Source organism: Ooceraea biroi, chromosome 10 (assembly GCF_003672135.1).
Source record: "Ooceraea biroi isolate clonal line C1 chromosome 10, Obir_v5.4, whole genome shotgun sequence".
NCBI classification, from domain to species: domain Eukaryota; kingdom Metazoa; phylum Arthropoda; class Insecta; order Hymenoptera; family Formicidae; genus Ooceraea; species Ooceraea biroi.
The window spans coordinates 6,578,479-6,604,567 of record NC_039515.1 but is presented as its reverse complement, the minus strand read 5'-3'; the positions used below and the strand labels follow the sequence as shown (position 1 = coordinate 6,604,567).

General features: G+C 43.3%; 1 protein-coding gene and 1 long non-coding RNA gene across 2 annotated transcripts; one reads left to right on the top strand and one right to left on the bottom strand.

Annotated features, from left to right (window-relative positions):
* Positions 1-3,583: 3,583 nt before the first annotated feature.
* On the bottom strand, positions 3,584-15,419 carry LOC105282284 (frizzled-9). Its single transcript, XM_026973212.1, has 2 exons — positions 14,856-15,419; positions 3,584-5,306 (listed from the first exon to the last, which is right to left on the bottom strand). Exons 1-2 carry the CDS (start codon positions 15,016-15,018, stop codon positions 4,537-4,539), a joined length of 933 nt encoding a protein of 310 aa, XP_026829013.1. The 5' UTR covers positions 15,019-15,419; the 3' UTR covers positions 3,584-4,536.
* Positions 15,420-16,332: 913 nt separating this feature from the next.
* LOC109611162 lies at positions 16,333-24,606 on the top strand. Its single transcript, XR_002193511.2, has 2 exons — positions 16,333-16,526; positions 23,457-24,606. It is a non-coding gene; the product is annotated as an uncharacterized LOC109611162 (long non-coding RNA).
* Positions 24,607-26,089: the final 1,483 nt, after the last annotated feature.

The window sequence follows — 26,089 nt, the reverse complement described above, 5'->3', positions numbered from 1 at the left end:
TTTTTTCCATTTTGAATATAAAGTCCTGTAGAGCGGACTTTCTTTCTATCTATACTTCATTTGTGGAAAAGGATTTTTTATTCTGCACAAGCAATAAAGAGAATTTTCGAAACTGCAATTACCATCGCTATAGTGAATTATTTTTTCACTATAGCGATGGTTTTTAACTTTTTTCCATTTTGAGTATAGAGTCTTGTAGAGCGGACTTTCTTTCTATCTATACTTCATTTGTGGAAAAGGATTTTTTATCCTGCACAAGCAATAAAGAGAATTTTCGAAACTGCAATTACCATCGCTATAGTGAAAAAATAGTTCACTAGCAACTCCAGCTTCCCCTTACAGCAAGTTGTAGAATTGAGAGTTGCGCTACTGACCCAGATAGCCAAGTCTGCCGAAAGCAGATGATGCTAACCATTTGCTATCAACTATTGCCAGCCAAAAGACAACAAATTTGATACAGAAGTTGTTGTTAACGATTAATTCGACAAATTGGTGCCAGAAATGTAACAGAGCTTGCTCACAAAATCTAAGAACAGATTGGCGGCAGAAACCGAGCAGAATCTGTAAACATGGCTTGAAGTCGGATTGTCGACAGAAACCGAGCAAGATCTGCGCGCGCGGAATCTAACAGCAGATTGGCAGCAGAAACCGAACAGGATCTGCAGCTTTTGACAGTATTCAAATTTACACGGCTATGAATATGTGTTTTCGCTGCGCACCGCTATGCGGTGCACGCGTCGAGTTCTTGCTCGATGTTAAGATTTAGCCTAACAGTTATATAAGTTAATATACGCGCCTTGGCATGATAATATTAATTTTTCTGAACATTTTTGCGCTTGCGGCACAGAGGCTCCCATGGACAACGTCCATATAGTTCACGCACGCCACAAGCAATCTGAAGTTCGAAAGCGAAATTCGGACTTCGGATTAGAATAAATCAACAATAAGAGAGAGATTATGCAACGAACTGTCAGAAAGACACATCAAGCCAAATGTACTTTAATTGAACAAACAAACAAATGCGTTCTTTTAACAATTTATAGTGTGTTAAAAGTAAACACATGCTTTAATATATCGTAAATATGAATGGCCAAAAGCTACAGATTCTGTTCGGTTTCTGCCGTCAACCTGCCGTCAGATGTTAACAGATCCTGCTCGGTTTCTGCCGCCAATCTGCCGTCAGAGTCTGTTAGCAGGCTCTGCTGGCAGATCACTATCCTAACGCGGACATAACGGATGCCAATTTGCTATCAACTTCTGCAGTAATCTGTTGCCAATCTGCTGGCAGATTGCACGCATTTTGCTTACCCAGATAGCCAAGTCTGCGGAACGCAGATGATGCTAACCATCTGCTATCAACTATTGCCAGCCAAAAGACAACAAATTTGATGCAGAAGTTGTTGTTAACGATTAATTCGACAAATTGGTGCCAGAAATGTAACAGAGCTTGCTCACAAAATCTAAGAACAGATTGGCGGCAGAAACCGAGCAGAATCTGTAAACATGGCTTGAAGTCGGATTGTCGACAGAAACCGAGCAAGATTTGCGCGCGCGCAATCTAACGGCAGATTGGCGGCAGAACCGAGCAAGATCTGCGCGCGCGGAATCTAACAGCAGATTGGCAACAGAAACCCAACAGGATCTGCAGCTTTTGACAGTATTCAAATTTACACGGCTATGAATATGTGTTTTCGCTGCGCACCGCTATGCGGTGCACGCGTCGAGTTCTTGCTCGATGTTAAGATTTAGCCTAACAGTTATATAAGTTAATATACGCGCCTTGGCATGATAATATTAATTTTTCTGAACATTTTTGCGCTTGCGGCACAGAGGCTCCCATGGACAACGTCCATATAGTTCACGCACGCCACAAGCAATCTGAAGTTCGAAAGCGAAATTCGGACTTCGGATTAGAATAAATCAACAATAAGAGAGAGATTATGCAACGAACTGTCAGAAAGACACATCAAGCCAAATGTACTTTAATTTAACAAACAAACAAATGCGTTCTTTTAACAATTTATAGTGTGTTAAAAGTAAACACATGCTTTAATATATCGTAAATATGAATGGCCAAAAGCTACAGATTCTGTTCGGTTTCTGCCGTCAACCTGCCGTCAGATGTTAACAGATCCTGCTCGGTTTCTGCCGCCAATCTGCCGTCAGAGTCTGTTAGCAGGCTCTGCTGGCAGATCACTATCCTAACGCGGACATAACGGATGCCAATTTGCTATCAACTTCTGCAGTAATCTGTTGCCAATCTGCTGGCAGATTGCACGCATTTTGCTTACCCAGATAGCCAAGTCTGCGGAACGCAGATGATGCTAACCATCTGCTATCAACTATTGCCAGCCAAAAGACAACAAATTTGATGCAGAAGTTGTTGTTAACGATTAATTCGACAAATTGGTGCCAGAAATGTAACAGAGCTTGCTCACAAAATCTAAGAACAAATTGGCGGCAGAAACCGAGCAGAATCTGTAAACATGGCTTGAAGTCGGATTGTCGACAGAAACCGAGCAAGATTTGCGCGCGCGCAATCTAACGGCAGATTGGCGGCAGAACCGAGCAAGATCTGCGCGCGCGGAATCTAACAGCAGATTGGCAACAGAAACCCAACAGGATCTGCAGCTTTTGACAGTATTCAAATTTACACGGCTATGAATATGTGTTTTCGCTGCGCACCGCCATGCGGTGCACGCGTCGAGTTCTTGCTCGATGTTAAGATTTAGCCTAACAGTTATATAAGTTAATATACGCGCCTTGGCATGATAATATTAATTTTTCTGAAAATTTTTGCGCTTGCGGCACAGAGGCTCCCATGGACGATGTCCATGTAGTTCACGCACGCCACAAGCAATCTGAAGTTCGAAAGCAAAATTCGGACTTCGGATTAGAATAAATCAACAATAAGAGAGAGATTATGCAACGAACTGTCAGAAAGACACATCAAGCCAAATGTACTTTAATTGAACAAACAAACAAATGCGGTCTTTTAACAATTTATAGTGTGTTAAAAGTAAACACATGCTTTAATATATCGTAAATATGAATGGCCAAAAGCTGCAGATTCTGTTCGGTTTCTGCCGTCAATCTGCCGTCAGATGTTAACAGATCCTGCTCGGTTTCTGCCACCAATCTGCCGTCAGAGTCTGTTAGCAGGCTCTGCTGGCAGATCACTATCCTAATGCGGACATAACGGATGCCAATTTGCTATCAACTTCTGCAGTAATCTGTTGCCAATCTGCTGGCAGATTGCACGCATTTTGCTTACTGGGTGATATAGTGTTTAAGCTTTTCAGTCAAATGCTTCATATCTAAATATTCATGCATCAAAACTGCATATAACAATTTAATTTTATACTGTTGTTTGTGCGGGAAAATAAGACAAAATGTGTAATTAGAAAGTAGATGCGATAGATTGCACAATAGTAAATCAAGAAAAAGTAATCCTGGAATTTTCATTAACAGACATTCCATCGGAAAAAGCGCGTATTCAGAAACGAAGGCATACACGCTGCATTTTCTTGTCCGAAAATCCAACCTACTTGATTCATTAGGGGGGAAACGAGTTGCACCGATATTTTTCTACAATTATTTTAATAGAAAATATATGTACACATGTTCTGTTATAAAATCTATCTATTACATACTACATCGATCAGCAACATTTTAATAGTAAACTTTTTGGACAATTTCGTCATACTCGTTCCGAATCGTGCGTTTTACTTCGCTTATACAATTATTTTCTTATACGATGCGAAAATCATTCGCAATGAGTATATTAATATAATGGAATACAATTGGCACTGTACACTGAGTAAACTTCATTTCCTGATAGCGATAGATAAGCTTAAATAAAGATCGCACCGTCGGAAATTATACATCACAGAATGAAAGGTGCGATCGCGGCAAAGCGCGCGCGCGCGCGATGCTCCGCGCGCAGTCGTGTGCGTTTACGCCTGACCACCACACAGTGGCACACGAATAAAAGGGCAGAGACCGAATGAATACATTCTTCCCCGGCCGCTATTCCACCATTCTTCGAAGTTTAAATTTAGCACTCGCCACGTTCTCTCATCTCCACGAACATTTCAGCGGATAAATTTAATGGCGTGTCCGGAAGCAAGACGCGATGATACAGAACACATAAACTTCCGGTAGATTATAGCTTTACGCGAGTCTACAAAAACAAGCAAGGTCAATTTCGCTCGCTATGGATATTTGATAAAAATTTCGTTCTGTCTCAAGTGGCTTAAAAAGGAGAGCCATATACATTTATATAAAATCGTGAGATAAAAGTAGTTGCATTATTTGTTGCCGAATCCGAAAGACGCAGGAAGAGATTATCGAGCGAGCGATGCAACAAATAATTCGAGTTAATCAGAACGGACAATTTCAAGTGTCCGTGCACAAAGAGATGGGCAGACCGAATATCTCGCTCGTATCACTTTTGTGTGCCGTAGGTCAAATGTATAACGACACATTGAAGGCACTTGGGGGCGGACAGCTCGATTGCGCATTCGCTCGTCGACTTCAGACTTGCGTCTCGCTGCCGGAATGATACTTTCGGTGCTTCCGATACTTCTTGTGGTTCCTGTGCGGCATCTGCGAGCCCGCGATCGCCTGCTGATGCAGCAGGGGATGCTGCGGCGGCGCGAGATGCCCGAGATGATGAATCTGGTGCGGCACCGGGCTGGCGGTGCCGGCGCTGTAACAGTGCACGACCGGCACCGGATGGCACTTGTGCGGCGGCTGCTTGCAGCGCGACAGCCTGCGGCACACGCTCGTCACTTCCGGCCACCAGATCCACGCGGCTGACATGACGCCGGCGCCGAGAGTCATCACTAATCGCAGCACGAAAACCTGCAGGAGCGGCCGCGCGGGCACACGCGGGGCCGTCGACGGTTCCGGTGCCCGCAGCCACGTCTCCCTGCCCCACCACTCGTAGAAGGTCGTGCTGGTGAGGCATATTATCAGGACGGCGTAGAGATAGCTGAAGATACCGACGCGCGTCAATAGCCGCTTCTGTCGCCGATGTATCTCAGCCGGCGACAGTTTGCCCGGTATTTCACGTTGCTGGCGCATCAGCGGATTTGCGTGAGACGCCGCCGTCACCGCTCCCGCTGCCGACGACGACGACGACGTCGCGGTTAACGCCGATGTCACCGTCCGACGTCGTAGTAGCATCAGCGACGCCAAACCGATCAGCAGAAACGTCATGCCGAATGAGAGATAGAGAAACTGCGGCACCAGCACCAGCACCAGCAGGGAGCGCGTGTTCTGCTGGCCGACGAAGCAGTTCGCTGCAACGAAAACCAGAATATTTTATAGCACATTCTCATAAAACGTGTATAATACATGTGTATGTTATACGTTCCCAGCAAGCAAAATGTGTGCAATCTGCCAGCAGATTGGCAACAGATTACTGCAGAAGTTGATAGCAAATTGGCATCCGTTATGTCCGCATCAGGATAGTGATCTGCCAGCAGAGCCTGCTAACAGACTCTGACGGCAGATTGGCGGCAGAAACCGAGCAGGATCTGTTAACATCTGACGGCAGGTTGACGGCAGAAACCGAACAGAATCTGCAGCTTTTGGCCATTCATATTTACGATATATTAAAGCATGTGTTTACTTTTAACACACTATAAATTGTTAAAAGACCGCATTTGTTTGTTTGTTCAATTAAAGTACATTTGGCTTGATGTGTCTTTCTGACAGTTCGTTGCATAATCTCTCTCTTATTGTTGATTTATTCTAATCCGAAGTCCGAATTTCGCTTTCGAACTTCAGATTGCTTGTGGCGTGCGTGAACTACATGGACATCGTCCATGGGAGCCTCTGTGCCGCAAGCGCAAAAATGTTCAGAAAAATTAATATTATCATGCCAAGGCGCGTATATTAACTTATATAACTGTTAGGCTAAATCTTAACATCGAGCAAGAACTCGACGCGTGCACCGCATGGCGGTGCGCAGCGAAAACACATATTCATAGCCGTGTAAATTTGAATACTGTCAAAAGCTGCAGATCCTGTTCGGTTTCTGCTGCCAATCTGCCGTTAGATTCCGCGCGCGCAGATCTTGCTCGGTTTCTGCCGCCAATCTGCCGTTAGATTGCGCGCGCGCAAATCTTGCTCGGTTTCTGTCGACAATCCGACTTCAAGCCATGTTTACAGATTCTGCTCGGTTTCTGCCGCCAATCTGTTCTTAAATTTTGTGAGCAAGCTCTGTTACATTTCTGGCACCAATGTGTCGAATTAATCGTTAACAACAACTTCTGCATCAAATTTGTTGTCTTTTGGCTGGCAATAGTTGATAGCAGATAGTTAGCATCATCTGCTTTCGGCAGACTTGGCTATCTGGGTAAGCAAAATGCGTGCAATCTGCCAGCAGATTGGCAACAGATTACTGCAGAAGTTGATAGCAAATTGGCATCCGTTATGTCCGGATTAGGATAGTGATCTGCCAGCAGAGCCTGCTAACAGACTCTGACGGCAGATTGGCGGCAGAAACCGAGCAGGATCTGTTAACATCTGACGGCAGATTGACGGCAGAAACCGAACAGAATCTGCAGCTTTTGGCCATTCATATTTACGATATATTAATGCATGTGTTTACTTTTAACACACTATAAATTGGTAAAAGAACGCATTTGTTTGTTTGTTCAATTAAAGTACATTTGGCTTGATGTGTCTTTCTGACAGTTCGTTGCATAATCTCTCTCTTATTGTTAATTTATTCTAATCCGAAATCCGAATTTTGCTTTCGAACTTGAGATTGCTTATGGCGTGCGTGAACTACATGGACGTTGTCCATGGGAGCCTCTGTGCCGCAAGCGCAAAAATGTTCAGAAAAATTAATATTATCATGCCAAGGCGCGTATATTAACTTATATAACTGTTAGGCTAAATCTTAACATCGAGCAAGAACTCGACGCGTGCACCGCATAGCGGTGCGCAGCGAAAACACATATTCATAGCCGTGTAAATTTGAATACTGTCAAAAGCTGCAGATCCTGTTCGGTTTCTGCTGCCAATCTGCTGTTAGATTCCGCGCGCGCAGATCTTGCTCGGTTTCTGCTGCCAATCTGCCGTTAGATTGCGCGCGCGCAAATCTTGCTCGGTTTCTGTCGACAATCCGACTTCGAGCCATGTTTGCGGATTCTGCTCGGTTTCTGCCGCCAATCTGTTCTTAGATTTTGTGAGCAAGCTCTGTTACATTTCTGGCACCAATGTGTCGAATTAATCGTTAACAACAACTTCTGCATCAAATTTGTTGTCTTTTGGCTGGCAATAGTTGATAGCAGATAGTTAGCATCATCTGCTTTCCGCAGACTTGGCTATCTGGGTAAGCAAAATGCGTGCAATCTGCCAGCAGATTGGCAACAGATTACTGCAGAAGTTGATAGCAAATTGGCATCCGTTATGTCCGGATTAGGATAGTGATCTGCCAGCAGAGCCTGCTAACAGACTCTGACGGCAGATTGGCGGCAGAAACCGAGCAGGATCTGTTAACATCTGACGGCAGGTTGACGGCAGAAACCGAACAGAATCTGCAGCTTTGGGCCATTCATATTTACGATATATTAAAGCATGTGTTTACTTTTAACACACTATAAATTGTTAAAAGAACGCATTTGTTTGTTTGTTCAATTAAAGTACATTTGGCTTGATGTGTCTTTCTGACAGTTCGTTGCATAATCTCTCTCTTATTGTTAATTTATTCTAATCCGAAATCCGAATTTTGCTTTCGAACTTCAGATTGCTTATGGCGTGCGTGAACTACATGGACGTTGTCCATGGGAGCCTCTGTGCCGCAAGCGCAAAAATGTTCAGAAAAATTAATATTATCATGCCAAGGCGCGTATATTAACTTATATAACTGTTAGGCTAAATCTTAACATCGAGCAAGAACTCGACGCGTGCACCGCATAGCGGTGCGGAGCGAAAACACATATTCATAGCCGTGTACATTTGAATACTGTCAAAAGCTGCAGATCCTGTTCGGTTTCTGCTGCCAATCTGCTGTTAGATTCCGCGCGCGCAGATCTTGCTCGGTTTCTGCCGCCAATCTGCCGTTAGATTGCGCGCGCGCAAATCTTGCTCGGTTTCTGTCGACAATCCGACTTCAAGCCATGTTTACAGATTCTGCTCGGTTTCTGCCGTCAATCTGTTCTTAGATTTTGTGAGCAAGCTCTGTTACATTTCTGGCACCAATTTGTCGAATTAATCGTTAACAACAACTTCTGTATCAAATTTGTTGTCTTTTGGCTGGCAATAGTTGATAGCAGATAGTTAGCATCATCTGCTTTCGGCAGACTTGGCTATCTGGGTCAAAACGATGCACAGGATCGAGTTAGATCCTGGTAATTGTCTAAAATTAATTAATCTAAATTATATTTTGAGTTATAATATGATTAATTTTTGACAATCATAGCGACTAGAGTTGCGGAGGCGTAACCGAGCTTAGCAGGCTCTTTCCATCGAGACTCGTAAATTGGTCTCGTTACCATGCGGTCACGCATCGATGCGGAATTGCGCTTTGTCGAGCCAACGGACGAGTATAACGAGCTATAATTTAATGCATCGTTAGTTTTTTTATACAATTTTAATAGCAACGTAATGAGTTCTTCAACTTTCTCGATAAACAATGACGCGAAACATAAAGTAACGTAATCGCGGACATTCAATCTGCAAAATAAAGGCCGATAATAGGGGAATCCGAGGCTAAAATCTCTTATGCACGACGGCTCGGGTCTTAAAGTAGCTCGTGGTCCTATCGGCGGACAGTGATAAGTTGCGGGACAAGTTTGAAGGTATGTGCATTGAGTGTCGCCTGCTAGGAGAGAGAGACGGAGAAAGGATCTCGACTAACCGGGCACGTTGCCTTACACGCGCTCGCGGATGGCTTCGTAACTTCGCGAAATGCTGCCAGCAAAGTGACCCGATTGCACGTAGGGAGTATGCAAATTCAGCGGCGAGCATACGTTTCTCGAGCATTCGCGCATTTTACGGGGCGTAAAAAAATTATACGTTCAAACGCTTCGTCTTCATCTAATTGAATCATTTTGCGCGAGAACAATTCTTGGTGTATAGCATGGAACGTAAATTTGGGAAATAATGCGTTAACGCGTGAGCACGCGCGAAGAATTTCATGGTCTCGCCGCCCACACGCGTGCCGGGAGCATTTTTACTTCGCGAGAGGGAATGCGGCAGATTAATTCGACGTGGACTGACGGTGGAACGCATTGCCGACATTCCTTTCGCGATCCACGAATCACCTGGATCGATCCAATTTTTTTCTCCTCCGCGGTCCAGAATTGAAGGATACCGCGAGTAAAGAATATTAAGCGCAATTTTAATAATTTTAATTTCCGCTCGATAATACCAGAAATGAGATATTTCCTACAAATCTTACAACTCTGACGCTAATAATTCACACGGTACTGTACTTATATTTTTCACTTATGTTCGCTACGACTCATATTTACATTTCGAAATAAATAGGATGATTATAAAAATATTCGAAGGTTGTATCGCCGTGGCGGGGACCGGTCGTTTAAATTCAAAGATGCTAATCTCGGCCGCAGTCGCCTTCGAGCATAACTTATCGGGACCATAAACACGGGAGAGCGGCACGTATTAGCATAAAATAGCCTCAGCTGGACCACTCGAATTAAGATAGATGAAGAGGAGAGGCCTAGCAAGGACAGATAAAGATAGATACAGATAGCTGGGTAGAGATGAGTAGGCTTAGGGATTAAGAAAGAAAAAAAGAAACAATTACTGGAGAACTGGAAAAAGGTTTGCACGGACGAGGGACGAGTCCCGCGGATCCAACTACGCCAATGGGGCAACCTCATAAAACAAACGGTATAACGAGGCGTGGCCGTAAAACCCTCCGGGCGTTCTTCTTAGAGGCTGACCAAACGCGAGTTCTATTAGGAGTGTGATTTAGTTTTGAGGGTTTTGCAACAGATGGCTGTAGTGTCAGTTTGTTCCAATAGCTGTTTCCGATAACTGTTCTTTCATACAGTCTTGACATTATCCATGACATTTAGTAGCATTATAGCAATAGATGCAATAACAGTCGTGTTTATATCATCGTAAAAATGCAACTTCCGAAACAGCATTTTCGACAGGCGTTGCTTTTGTTTTTTAATCAAAAGAAAACTGCGGCTGACGGTTATAGAATCTTGTCGAAACTTATGGTGATTCTGCCCCATCAATTAAGACGTGTGAATACTGGTTTAGACGCTTTAAAAGTGGTGATACTGGTGTGAAGGACAAAGAACGCTCGGGACAACCAAGAAAGCTTGAAAATGCAGATTTGCAAGCATTATTGGACGAAAATCCAACACAATCCACTTCAGAACTTGCCAGAGCATTAAATGTTGATCGTACAACAGTTACCAAACATTTACATGAAACGGGAAAAATTCAGAAAGAAAGGAAATGGGTTCGACATCAATTATCGGAAAATGCGATTGCGAACCGGTTGAACATTTGCATTTCGTTGACCGCCAGGCAAAAAAAGAAGAGTCTTTTGTCTCGGATTGTTACTGGGGATGAAAAGTGGATCTATTTTGATAATCCGAAACGCAGAAAATCATGGGTGGATCCAGGCGAACCATCAACATCCACTCCGAGACGCAATATTCACGGTTGAAAAGTAATGCTCCGTATTTGGTGGGATAGTGTACTATGAGCTGTTAAATCCTCATGAGACTGTCACGGCTGATCGTTATCGACACCAATTGTACAAGTCGAAGCAAGCATTGGACCAAAAACGACCAGCAATTGCGAGTAAACGACGGAAAGTGATTCTTCTTCGTGGCAACGCTCGACCTGACGTTGCGTTATCAGTGAAACAAACACTCTTAGAGCTTGAATGGGAAGTCTTACCGCCCCCGCGTATTCTCCGGACCAATGAGCAATCTCCATGCAATTATTATTTGTTCCGGTCGATGCAACACGCTTTAGAGGATACACACTTTCATAATTTGGAAGAAGTGCGAAAATTCGTCGACGAATGGATCGACTCGAAAGAAGAGTCATTTTATCGTGGTGGAATCCATCTCTTGCCAGAGCATTGAATGTTGATCGTACAACAGTTACCAAACATTTACATGAAACGGGAAAAATTCAGAAAGAAGGGAAATGGGTTTCACATCAATTATCGGAAAGTGCCATTTGAACATTTGCATTTCGTTGATCGCCAGGCAAAAAAAGAAGTCTTTTGTCTCGGATTGTTACTGGGGATGAAAAGTGGATCTATTTTGATAATCCGAAACGCAGAAAATCATGGGTGGATCCAGGCGAACCATCAACATCCACTCCGAGACGCAATATTCACGGTTGAAAAGTAATGCTCTGTATTTGGTGGGATAGTGTACTATGAGCTGTTAAATCCGCACGAGACTGTCACGGCTGATCGTTATCGACACCAATTGTACAAGTCGAAGCAAGCATTGGACCAAAAACGACCAGCAATTGCGAGTAAACGACGGAAAGTGATTCTTCTTCGTGGCAACGCTCGACCTGACGTTGCGTTATCAGTGAAACAAACACTCTTAGAGCTTGAATGGGAAGTCTTACCGCACCTCGCGTATTCTCCATGCGATTATTATTTGTTCCGGTCGATGCAACACGCTTTAGAGGATACAGACTTTCATAATTTCGAAGAAGCGCGAAAATTCGTCGACGAATGGATCGAAAGAAGAGTCATTTTATCGTGGTGGAATCCATCTCTTGCCAGAGCATTAAATATTGATCGTACAACAGTTACCAAACATTTACATGAAATGGGAAAAATTCAGAAAGAAGGGAAATGGGTTTCACATCAATTATCGGAAAGTGCCATTTGAACATTTGCATTTCGTTGACCGCCAGGCAAAAAAAGAAGAGTCTTTTGTCTCGGATTGTTACTGGGGATGAAAAGTGGATCTATTTTGATAATCCGAAACGCAGAAAATCATGGGTGGATCCAGGCGAACCATCAACATCCACTCCGAGACGCAATATTCACGGTTGAAAAGTAATGCTCTGTATTTGGTGGGATAGTGTACTATGAGCTGTTAAATCCGCACGAGACTGTCACGGCTGATCGTTATCGACACCAATTGTACAAGTCGAAGCAAGCATTGGACCAAAAACGACCACCAATTGCGAGTAAACGACGGAAAGTGATTCTTCTTCGTGACAACGCTCGACCTCACGTTGCGTTATCAGTGAAACAAACACTCTTAGAGCTTGAATGGGAAGTCTTACCGCCCCCGCGTATTCTCCGGACCAATGAGCAATCTCCATGCAATTATTATTTGTTCCGGTCGATGCAACACGCTTTAGAGGATACACACTTTCATAATTTCGAAGAAGTGCGAAAATTCGTCGACGAATGGATCGACTCGAAAGAAGAGTCATTTTATCGTGGTGGAATCCATCTCTTGCCAGAGCATTAAATGTTGATCGTACAACAGTTACCAAACATTTACATGAAACGGGAAAAATTCAGAAAGAAGGGAAATGGGTTTCACATCAATTATCGGAAAGTGCCATTTGAACATTTGCATTTCGTTGACCGCCAGGCAAAAAAAGAAGAGTCTTTTGTCTCGGATTGTTACTGGGGATGAAAAGTGGATCTATTTTGATAATCCGAAACGCAGAAAATCATGGGTGGATCCAGGCGAACCATCAACATCCACTCCGAGACGCAATATTCACGGTTGAAAAGTAATGCTCTGTATTTGGTGGGATAGTGTACTATGAGCTGTTAAATTCGCACGAGACTGTCACGGCTGATCGTTATCGACACCAATTGTACAAGTCGAAGCAAGCATTGGACCAAAAACGACCACCAATTGCGAGTAAACGACGGAAAGTGATTCTTCTTCGTGACAACGCTCGACCTCACGTTGCGTTATCAGTGAAACAAACACTCTTAGAGCTTGAATGGGAAGTCTTACCGCACCTCGCGTATTCTCCATGCGATTATTATTTGTTCCGGTCGATGCAACACGCTTTAGATGATACAGACTTTCATAATTTCGAAGAAGCGCGAAAATTCGTCGACGAATGGATCGAAAGAAGAGTCATTTTATCGTGGTGGAATCCATCTCTTGCCAGAGCATTAAATATTGATCGTACAACAGTTACCAAACATTTACATGAAATGGGAAAAATTCAGAAAGAAGGGAAATGGGTTTCACATCAATTATCGGAAAGTGCCATTTGAACATTTGCATTTCGTTGACCGCCAGGCAAAAAAAGAAGAGTCTTTTGTCTCGGATTGTTACTGGGGATGAAAAGTGGATCTATTTTGATAATCCGAAACGCAGAAAATCATGGGTGGATCCAGGCGAACCATCAACATCCACTCCGAGACGCAATATTCACGGTTGAAAAGTAATGCTCTGTATTTGGTGGGATAGTGTACTATGAGCTGTTAAATCCGCACGAGACTGTCACGGCTGATCGTTATAGACACCAATTGTACAAGTCGAAGCAAGCATTGGACCAAAAACGACCAGCAATTGCGAGTAAACGACGGAAAGTGATTCTTCTTCGTGACAACGCTCGACCTCACGTTGCGTTATCAGTGAAACAAACACTCTTAGAGCTTGAATGGGAAGTCTTACCGCCCCCGCGTATTCTCCGGACCAATGAGCAATCTCCATGCAATTATTATTTGTTCCGGTCGATGCAACACGCTTTAGAGGATACAGACTTTCATAATTTCGAAGAAGTGCGAAAATTCGTCGACGAATGGATCGACTCGAAAGAAGAGTCATTTTATCGTGGTGGAATCCATCTCTTGCCAGAGCATTAAATGTTGATCGTACAACAGTTACCAAACATTTACATGAAACGGGAAAAATTCAGAAAGAAGGGAAATGGGTTTCACATCAATTATCGGAAAGTGCCATTTGAACATTTGCATTTCGTTGACCGCCAGGCAAAAAAAGAAGAGTCTTTTGTCTCGGATTGTTACTGGGGATGAAAAGTGGATCTATTTTGATAATCCGAAACGCAGAAAATCATGGGTGGATCCAGGCGAACCATCAACATCCACTCCGAGACGCAATATTCACGGTTGAAAAGTAATGCTCTGTATTTGGTGGGATAGTGTACTATGAGCTGTTAAATTCGCACGAGACTGTCACGGCTGATCGTTATCGACACCAATTGTACAAGTCGAAGCAAGCATTGGACCAAAAACGACCACCAATTGCGAGTAAACGACGGAAAGTGATTCTTCTTCGTGGCAACGCTCGACCTGACGTTGCGTTATCAGTGAAACAAACACTCTTAGAGCTTGAATGGGAAGTCTTACCGCACCCCGCGTATTCTCCATGCGATTATTATTTGTTCCGGTCGATGCAACACGCTTTAGAGGATACAGACTTTCATAATTTCGAAGAAGTGCGAAAATTCGTCGACGAATGGATCAACTGAAAAGAAGAGTCATTTTATCGTGGTGGACTCCATCTCTTGCCAGAAAGATGGGAAAAAGTGATAGAAAACGAATGAAAATATTTTGATTAAGGTATTCATTCATTATTATATTTAAATACATGCGTTTTTGAGCAAAAAAACCCTCAAAACTAAATCACACCCCTAATAATATCGCGCCCTACCGGCCCAGGCGAGTGCCGGCTGCAAGCACAAAAATTGCTCAGAATCCATCATTTCAGGGATTAACATCCGTGAGCGCGCGCGCGCGAGAAAGCGCGCGAGGAGGCAAGGGCACGATTTGAGGAGTGTGCTCGATTGTTAAGCCGTTATAATTCCGTAGGATTTCCCTTGGATTTCTTCGACCTGTGGAACACTAAAAGACCCAACGTTGAACCTACCGGTCAACTCGTCGGCGTCGACATCTCTTGTGACCAGCACGGCGATGGTGTGTGCAGCGGGCAGACCCCAGGCCGCGACGGCGGCGACGGTTGAGAATCCCTGCTGCAACCCGAAACTATCCTCCTTGCAGTTGCCGGCCGTCCTCGTCCATTTTCTGGCCATTATGCACCACCACGCGCATATCACGACCCACCTGCAAACGAATTATATCGAGTAACATGAAGAGAGATCTCTGCAGGGCTGTCCGGATTCGGAAACAAAAAAAGAACGCGTTCAGTTATTTCACGTGGTCCCGAAAGTCGAAACTTAAGCCACGTCAGGATTAGATTAAGGGATACAAGAAAAATCAGGAAGGTTGTTAATGGACGAGAAATCTGCCAGTGGACCCGGCAGCCTCTCGGACCTGAGTGTTCCTCGGAGGCTTCTTCGAAGTCGATTATACGGCCCTGCAAAAGAGTTTACAGCTCGGAATAAAAGGAAGAATGCGAGGGGTCCGCGAGAGGGATGCGGCTACCCGGTGGAGGCGCACGTGAGAGCGAGACGGAGTTGCGCGAGGAGGCCGAGGAGCGTTTGCGCCTCGTTTGACCTGTTCGCGCTGCTTTTCGATCTCGTCAAAGACTCGCGTGATTAATTAGTCGGCTTTTCACTGCGACCACTTTCTCGACAGACTGGTTGCCGGCGAGAACGTGGATTATAGCCGACGCGGCAGTACGCGAGAGGTGCATGCGCGTGTACACGATGCTGTCGGAGAGGAGGACGCGCATACCGTCTCACGCGACCGACCGACCGACCGCTGGACCATTGTTCGTCCGGGTTCTGAGATACGACGGACGGTTCTCAGCGAGTCGATGGGCCTTGTTTCATCGTTCTCTCTTTCATTCTCTCTCTTCCTCCCTTGAGAGGAACACCTCTTATCTCAAATTCTTCTACACAGAGAAAGAAGTTTACTCATACATTTCACGCTGGTAAATAATTGCGTCAGTCATATGTTATTATTATAATATATATTATCGTTATGTTATTATACATTGTCGAATAGAATTTTATTATTTATGTCGGAGCGATGACAATCTCGATGATAAATTGTATTTACTGGAGATATCGTATTTTATTTAGCAACAAGTTAAATTCACTTTAGCATCAGATTCGTACTTTGCAAGAAAATTCGTACAGCAGGTTTTACATTCGCAAATAAAACAGGTTTTGCTGCAATCGGTTAGTAAAGTAATCGTTTTAATCGTTTTCTCATATCAGATATGCAACAGTGCTGATAATTGACTACGTAATTATCTTTCTTTATGTATAAAGCGAAGTAAAATCAGATCGTGATATTATTGCACAAAGTATGCCAGTAATCATCATAATCTCGTCGTTACTGAAATAACATAATTTAATATTAATAAACGATTAACGTTCAATGTGATGTAAATTTAAACAAAGCTAAAAGCTAAAAGCTGCATAAAAGTGATACAAATCTCACGTTGTTATATTGTTTAAAGGGGACAATCATCTTTACTTTGGACTTCCAGTCTGGATGGTCGGACACCAAAAGCCAGTCTTGTAAGGCAGTCAACCTCGTCGAGTGTTTGCCGCCGCTGGTATTTACCGAGTGGATGACAGTAGTCGTGTCTCTTCGCGCGGATCGACACGATCTACAGATCGACTAACAGGTAACTCTCGCATATTTGCGTCGTAATACGTCTGAGAATGTAATGAATTATTTATTATGTTTTTCTTTCACGATAAATATATCTTTAAATAAACCGTGATCTTCAAGGTTTTTTTACCGAAGCCTTCCAAGCATCGGGTTTGATATCTTTATCACAATTCTTTATTCAAGTACTAGCAACGACCCAGATAGCCAAGTCTGCCGAAAGCAGATGATGCCAACTATCTGCTATCAACTATTGCCAGCCAAAAGACAACAAATTTGATACAGAAGTTGTTATTAACGATTAATTCGACAAATTGGTGCCAGAAATGTAACAGAGCTTGCTCACAAAATCTAAGAACAGATTGGCGGCAGAAACCGAGCAGAATCCGCAAACATGGCTTGAAGTCGGATTGTCGACAGAAACCGAGCAAGATTGCGCACGCGCAATCTAACGGCAGATTGGCAGCAGAAACCGAGCAAGATCTGCGTGCGCGGAATCTAACGGCAGATTGGCGGCAGAAACCGAACAGGATCTGCAGCTTTTGACAGTATTCAAATTTACACGGCTATGAATATGTGTTTTCGCTCCGCACCACTACGCGGTGCACGCGTCGAGTTCTTACTCGATGTTAAGATTTAGCCTAACAGTTATATAAGTTAATATACGCGCCTTGGCATGATAATATTAATTTTTCTGAACATTTTTGCGCTTGTGGCACAGAGGCTCCCATGGACAGCGTCCACGTAGTTCACGCACGCCCATGCAATCTGAAGTTCGAAAGCGAAATTCGGACTTCGGATTAGAATAAATTAACAATAAGAGAGAGATTATGCAACGAACTGTCAGAAAGACACATCAAGCCAAATGTACTTTAATTGAACAAACAAACAAATGCGTTCTTTTAACAATTTATAGTGTGTTAAAAGTAAACACATGCTTTAATATATCGTAAATATGAATGGCCAAAAGCTGCAGATTCTGTTCGGTTTCTGCCGTCAGATGTTAACAGATCCTGCTCGGTTTCTGCCGCCAATCTGCCGTCAGAGTCTGTTAGCAGGCTCTGCTGGCAGATCACTATCCTAACGCGGACATAACGGATGCCTATTTGCTATCAATTTCTGCAGTAATCTGTTGCCAATCTGCTGGCAGATTGCACACATTTTGCTTACCCAGATAGCCAAGTCTGCCGAAAGCAGATGATGCCAACTATCTGCTATCAACTATTGCCAGCCAAAAGACAACAAATTTGATACAGAAGTTGTTGTTAACGATTAATTCGACAAATTGGTGCCAGAAATGTAACAGAGCTTGCTCACAAAATCTAAGAACAGATTGGCGGCAGAAACCGAGCAGAATCCGCAAACATGGCTCGAAGTCGGATTGTCGACAGAAACCGAGCAAGATTTGCGCACGCGCAATCTAACGGCAGATTGGCAGCAGAAACCGAGCAAGATCTGCGCGCGCGGAATCTAACGGCAGATTGGCAGCAGAAACCGAACAGGATCTGCAGCTTTTGACAGTATTCAAATTTACACAGCTATGAATATGTGTTTTCGCTCCGCACCGCTACGCGGTGCACGCGTCGAGTTCTTGCTCGATGTTAAGATTTAGCCTAACAGTTATATAAGTTAATATACGCGCCTTGGCATGATAATATTAATTTTTCTGAACATTTTTGCGCTTGCGGCACAGAGGCTCCCATGGACAACGTCCATGTAGTTCACGCACGCCACAAGCAATCTGAAGTTCGAAAGCAAAATTCGGACTTCGGATTAGAATAAATTAACAATAAGAGAGAGATTATGCAACGAACTGTCAGAAAGACACATCAAGCCAAATGTACTTTAATTGAACAAACAAACAAATGCGTTCTTTTAACAATTTATAGTGTGTTAAAAGTAAACACATGCTTTAATATATCGTAAATATGAATGGCCAAAAGCTGCAGATTCTGTTCGGTTTCTGCCGTCAGATGTTAACAGATCCTGCTCGGTTTCTACCGCCAATCTGCCGTCAGAGTCTGTTAGCAGGCTCTGCTGGCAGATCACTATCCTAATCCGGACATAACGGATGCCTATTTGCTATCAACTTCTGCAGTAATCTGTTGCCAATCTGCTGGCAGATTGCACACATTTTGCTTACCCAGATAGCCAAGTCTGCCGAAAGCAGATGATGCCAACTATCTGCTATCAACTATTGCCAGCCAAAAGACAACAAATTTGATACAGAAGTTGTTATTAACGATTAATTCGACAAATTGGTGCCAGAAATGTAACAGAGCTTGCTCACAAAATCTAAGAACAGATTGGCGGCAGAAACCGAGCAGAATCCGCAAACATGGCTTGAAGTCGGATTGTCGACAGAAACCGAGCAAGATTTGCGCACGCGCAATCTAACGGCAGATTGGCAGCAGAAACCGAGCAAGATCTGCGCGCGCGGAATCTAACGGCAGATTGGCAGCAGAAACCGAACAGGATCTGCAGCTTTTGACAGTATTCAAATTTACACGGCTATGAATATGTGTTTTCGCTCCGCACCGCTATGCGGTGCACGCGTCAAGTTCTTGCTCGATGTTAAGATTTAGCCTAACAGTTATATAAGTTAATATACGCGCCTTGGCATAATATTAATTTTTCTGAACATTTTTGCGCTTGCGGCACAGAGGCTCCCATGGACAGCGTCCACGTAGTTCACGCACGCCACAAGCAATCTGAAGTTCGAAAGCAAAATTCGGACTTCGGATTAGAATAAATTAACAATAAGAGAGAGATTACGCAACGAACTGTCAGAAAGACACATCAAGCCAAATGTACTTTAATTGAACAAACAAACAAATGCGTTCTTTTAACAATTTATAGTGTGTTAAAAGTAAACACATGCTTTAATATATCGTAAATATGAATGGCCAAAAGCTGCAGATTCTGTTCGGTTTCTGCCGTCAATCTGCCGTCAGATGTTAAACAGATCCTGCTCGGTTTCTGCCGCTAATCTGCCGTCAGAGTCTGTTAGCAGGCTCTGCTGGCAGATCACTATCCTAACGCGGACATAACGAATGCCTATTTGCTATCAACTTCTGCAGTAATCTGTTGCCAATCTGCTGGCAGATTGCACACATTTTGCTTACTGGGGAGGTGGCCTGACGATATTGCGAAACAAGAGGAGATCAGCTAAGGGGATGCTAAGGGGATTTCGGGGGTGCCGAACCGCTAATTTCTTTCCGACTTATCGCGTTGTCCCACGGAAACGCATAAACTCGCCCGACGAATCGTGCCGTTCGTGCGGTGATGAATGGAGTGATGCGCGGCGCACGATGCGCGACTGTTTGCGTCCGCTTGGAACGCTAACAAAAGGAGAAGAGGAAAAATCGCGACGTACCTTAATGTGAACCTCGTGAGACACGATCGGTGAGGAAGACCGAGTCAAACGGAAATTTAGGCGCTCAAAAAGGCTTGATATGTGTGCAGGAATGAGATAAGATATATAAGAGAGCAGCGAATTTGCTCGTTTCCCAAGATCAGGGATGTCGATCGGCCCAATCAGCACGATCACGAAGATTAACGAGCCTAATCTCGTTAAAACTATGCGTAATAGGAGCGATTAGTCGCGGCACGAGATTCCCTGCTGCCTCCTCGTAACGCACTAGACGGTACACACGGCTGGGTGGTCGAACACTCGCAATTTCCGTGCAACTCCGGACTCCGGCGTGGGAAGAGGAGGAGAAGGTGAAGGAGGAGGATGCGAGGGAGAGAGAGAGAGACTACCTAACGACTCGCTAACTAACAAAACAAACAAGAGGTAGCTAGGTGCCCCTCTCATCTCATCTTGCTGATTATATACCCCGCGGGCTCCGCTATACATGACGATGCCTCCTCTTCCTCCTCCTCCCGCGTTTCTTCCTTACTCCGCCTCACCGTCAATTTCTCTCCCTCTCCCCCCCCCCGTCTCGCTTCGTCTCCTTTCACGATGAATTCGGAAAAGTTAAGTATTGGCAGCATTCGAAGGTTCTCCCGCAAGAGCGCCTACGTAAAGAACGTGCACGCGAGCGCTCATACGAGCTCACCATGAGTTCACGAGTTCCTGACTCGCGCGACTTCTCGAAAAACTTCTGGATTTCATTTAGTGATATCGAAAGCCAACGTTATTAACTTGTTAAGCGAACGCACAGCTGATTGCTGAAAATCTATAGGGCTCTTCGCAGCCACGACGCGCGTCCTTCCGGGTCGCATCGCTTCGAAAGAAGAAGATCATAGAGGATCGTGCGAGTCTCGCGGATCTCGCGATTACGTCTATTACGATGTATCGACATCGTACTTGTATGAACAGCGAGCAGGGCACTCCTCCGTCCCCCTCGGAACAGCAGACAGACGGCAGGATGCGCCGGATAATGCCGACGGCTTGTTATCGGGGCCCCGATGGCCCCGCCGTTCTTCATCGGTGCGCGGTCGTCTCGGTGGTGCGCTCTTATCTCGGATAAATTATCGAGAAATTCTCGGATCCGGGTCCTTAAGCTTTAAGACCCGGCTGAGCGCCGAGAGAGAGATGATGGATCAGCTCTTTCCTCGAGCCCCTCTTTCGACTTATCCTTTTTTTCCTCGTTCCTGAGACGGCCGTCAAACCCTCGCGAAGCAGAGGGCAGGCGTGAGGGACGAAGAAGAGGGAGAGAAAAGAGAGAAACGGAAACACGAAACTGCCGGACTACCTACTACCGCGGAGCCCATACAATCCTCTTTGTCAATGGCGTAGCACCGCCGATTATTGATTCGATCCTTCGGATGTGGGAGAACTAAAAGCCCTGCCTTGTTTCTTCAAATTTAACGCGTCAATAATTTTTCTCCTTAAGGGGGGAGCCTGCTTTAGAACGTTGAAAATAAGGTATAATTTTACGAATTTTTTTGGAGAAACTGTACAGCGGATCATTATAAAACTTTGATGCATTTATTAGTACATGTTTAAAGATAAAAAAAATTATTTTTTGATTTGAATATATCGCCTGTAGAGGTCGTCCTGGAGGCGTCTTAGTGCAGCCGGCATTGCAAATTGGTGAGCATTCTCCCGCCTCCAAATTTCATCCAAACTGAAAAATTGAAATATTTTCTCGTTATTTATGAATTCCCATCGTCGATGAACCTTTAATATTCATAAAAACATTAAGTTAAACAATTATTTTTGCATGAAAAAGTTCAAAAACTTTGCCTAAAAATCGTACTTTTGTGTTCTAAGCTCCACCATTTTGGCACTTTTCAACTTTTTTCTTCTCTCCTTGGTTCATCGACGATGGGAATTCATAAATAACGAGAACATATTTCAATTTTTCAGTTTAGACGAGATTTGAAGGCAGGAGAATGCTCACCAATTTGCAATGCCGGCGACGCGGCTGCACCAAGACTTCTCCAGGACGACCTCTACAAGCGATATATTCAAATCAAAAATAATTTTTTTTATCTTCAAACATGTACTAATAAATGCATAAAACTTGGATGCATTTATTAGTACATGTTTAAAGATAAAAAAATTATTTTTTGATTTGAATATATCGCCTGTAGAGGTCGTCCTGGAGGCATCTTAGTGCAGCCGGCATTGTAAATTGGTGAGCATTCTCCCGCCTCCAAATTTCATCCAAACTGAAAAATTGAAATATTTTCTCGTTATTTATGAATTCCCATCGTCGATGAACCTTTAATATTCATAAAAACATTAAGTCAAACAATTATTTTTGCATGAAAAAGTTCAAAAACTTTGCCTAAAAATCGTACTTTTGTGTTCTAAGCTCCACCATTTTGGCACTTTTCAACTTTTTTCTTCTCTCCTTGGTTCATCGACGATGGGAATTCATAAATAACGAGAACATATTTCAATTTTTCAGTTTAGACGAGATTTGAAGGCAGGAGAATGCTCACCAATTTGCAATGCCGGCGACGCGGCTGCACCAAGACTTCTCCAGGACGACCTCTACAAGCGATATATTCAAATCAAAAATAATTTTTTTTATCTTCAAACATGTACTAATAAATGCATAAAACTTTGATGCATTTATTAGTACATGTTTAAAGATAAAAAAATTATTTTTTAATTTGAATATATCGCCTGTAGAGGTCGTCCTGGAGGCATCTTAGTGCAGCCGGCATTGTAAATTGGTGAGCATTCTCCCGCCTCCAAATTTCATCCAAACTGAAAAATTGAAATATTTTCTCGTTATTTATGAATTCCCATCGTCGATGAACCTTTAATATTCATAAAAACATTAAGTTAAACAATTATTTTTGCATGAAAAAGTTCAAAAACTTTGCCTAAAAATCGTACTTTTGTGTTCTAAGCTCCACCATTTTGGCACTTTTCAACTTTTTTCTTCTCTTCTTGGTTCATCGACGATGGGAATTCATAAATAACGAGAACATATTTCAATTTTTCAGTTTAGACGAGATTTGGAGGCAGGAGAATGCTCACCAATTTGCAATGCCGGCGACGCGGCTGCACTAAGATGCCTCCAGGACGACCTCTACAGGCGATATATTCAAATAAAAAAATAATTTTTTTATCTTTAAACATGTACTAATAAATGCATAAAAGTTTTATAACGATCCGCTGTATAGTTTCTCCAAAAACAATTCGTAAAATATACCTTATTTTCAGCGTTCTACAGCAGGCTCCCCCCTTAAGAGCCCGCGATGAATATTGTCGGACTGTTCTGAAGGTATCGCATTTGGTTTCCACCTCTGATTTTTCTATGTCTCAATCTTGATTTTAGCAACAATTAATTAACATCTATTCTTGCACCCTTAAGAAAATAGAAACATAGAAATAAACGACGAGTAAGGGGTGGTTTAGATAAAAAAAATGCAGTTACGAGCTGTAGAGTACTCTGGGGTTGCGAGCCGCGCGACGCCTCTTTATCCGGCTAGAGATCTCGGCATTAAATTCGGTGCTTTTCGCACAAACTTGTTACAGAGGGACGTTACGCAGGGACAGGAGGAAAGGAAGGTCGTAGAAAGCCGAGACAGGACAATGCAACGGCGAGGGCTGCCGAGGGCCCTATGGGTCCATGGTGCACGGCTTCGTGGCTTCGTGTCCGCAGGGCGCGATGTTTATCGGCTCTTTCGATGTAAATTATGGCCATACGCTATACAGTTCGCTACACCACAGCGCGCAAAAGTATCCGGGCCCCAAGTTCCAGGGCCGGACCCACGCTTCCGCAGGTAGGTTTCTAATAAGTCTCTGGCCGTGTCGCATCGATTACCTCGTCACTTAGGACGCAAATCGTAAACGAAAAGGGGTGTATCGAATTTCGAAATTCGCGAAACCGGAACTTTTAATTTATGCAATGAACGGGAAATTACCCTCTAGTGTCGCAAAAGATCATAAGCAGGATAACAATGAACGTAAATAATCAAATAAGCAATACAATAATCCAAATCGCAAACTCCAGAACCGAAAAGTTCAAAATCGAGTGAAAGCAGGATAAAGAAAAAAGGCATTATGCCAACCAAATATTCTGATTAAAGTCGTTAAAAAAGACAAATAAATTCCATTGCACACAAAGAATATTCGTATTACAGCCCAATAAAATTAATTAAACGCATGTAACTTAAACTTAATAAACGCATATCAAGACAACTAAATTCAATTGCACACAAAGAATAAAGATACAGCCTAATAAAATTAATTAAACGCATGTAACTTAAACTTAATAAACGCATATAGCAAGTAAAAAAGTCCAAGAACGCAATAGAACATTAAGGCAAGACAGATGCAAATACGAACGCAACGTATGCAAAATAAAAATAAGCTAAAGTAAATACAAACCCTGATACAAACGCAAGGCATAAAGGCATAATCACAATAACCTAGCCGCATGTAACAGTGTATAAGTATGCAAGGTATAAAGATATAATCATAATAACCTAACCGGATGTAATAGTATAAAAGTATACAAAATTCAATATTGCACAAGAATAAATAAAATTGTGCAAAATTCAATATCGAGCAAGAAAAAATAAAAGTATACAAAATTCAATATTGAGCAAGAATAAATAAAAACTCACACAAAGACATAATCATAATAACTTAGCCGCATGTAACAATATACAAGAATACAAAATTCTTGTATAACAACAACTTTACGTGAACGAAGGGTTGACAAGGCCGGGAAGCACGTGGAACGAAATTTTGGGACTTACATGGATGATTTACGCTTAAATATTCATAAGTCTCGCGAGGATCGAATGGCTGATCGAATTCGCGAAACTCATTTGCACAATCGCGACCACAAATTGCATCCATGCATTGCGAATCATCTTGTTCCCTTGGCTCGGTTCGAAGCGCCGTTTCGTCTATCGCCCTTCGTTTTTCATTCTCCCTCTCGCTCTTCTCCCTTCATTCTCTTTCTCTCCTTCTCGTTTTACTTTTCTCGCACTTTCTCTCTCTCTCTCTCGAAGCAGCTTGCTTTCTCTAAGATGGAATGCCATTATCAAAAAATAATTTTTTTATCCTTAAACATGTACTAATAAATGCATCAAAGTTTTATAATGATCCGCTGTATAGTTTCTCCAAAAACAATTCGTAAAATATACCTTATTTTCAGCGTTCTAAAGCAGGCTCCCCCCTTAACTCAACGTGACAACGTGTGAATTGTAGATTTGAATCGACGAACTGCGATACTTTTTACGAGACGTGAAGCGAAACATTATGGTTTTAGGACTCAAGTATCCAAGTACTGCGAAGAAAAAGCTTCGTCACTTTGTATCGTTCCTTATGTTTTCGTCGGACCTTTCATCTTCGTTCAGATTTGAGTCCTAGGTCTCGCAACGCAGACTCAAATCCAGAGGATTATTGGCACTTTCGGTTTCGAAATTCTTTGACCCTTTAAAGCTTAATACCTGTCGCTTTCCTCAAGTTTACGACTCTTTTGATTCTTGAATACACAAAAAGGTCACCCGGTATATGAGGTGGGTCGAGAGGAACCTTGTTGCCAGATATGCATGGAGTCCAGAAATTTTGTTTTCCCCCCCGCCAAAACGGGGTCCCCCCCAGACCTAAAAATAAAGCCGCGGCCTTTCTCGCTTTGGGTTTGTAAGCCCGTTTGGGGTTTTTCGGCGTGAATGTCCTTGCGGGGCTGCTTCAATTCAGCCGTTCACACCACTGATGTGAGGCCGTTTAACGATTTGTCCCCGTAGAGTATCCACTTGTTCAAATCGGCAGGTGACATTCGAGTTAAAAAAAGATTCGCCATTTTTTGTGTTGACGGGGAAAGCAAAGAAAGGGAAAGGCCTCTAGACGTTGCGAGCCTGCTGCGCATCGGTCAATTCGTTGCGGGACCGCGTTTGTCCAACTTCTGTTATCTACCATTGCGAGCTAATATGAAGCCAAGTATGGTGGGTAGGAGAAACAATTGAATATCGATGCCATATTGCCAACGCTGTACTTTTGAGATGGATGCGAACTCTATACTACGGCTCCAAGTGATCAATTATCGCACCTTCGTCTCTTGGGTCTCCCCAGCGTGGCTCATTAGCGAGGCTGAATCTGCTCATCTCTGAAGTTTTGAACCAAGTTGCCCACCGATTGCTTCTAGTTAGGTTGAA

Coding starts and splice junctions, on each gene's coding strand:
- LOC105282284 (XM_026973212.1), bottom strand. CDS start 15,018: ATGGCCAGAAAATGGACGAGGACGGCCGGCAACTGCAAGGAGGATAGT. Junction 5,307..14,855: donor CGACGCCGACGAGTTGACCG/GTAGGTTCAACG, acceptor TTTTCGTTGCAG/CGAACTGCTTCGTCGGCCAG.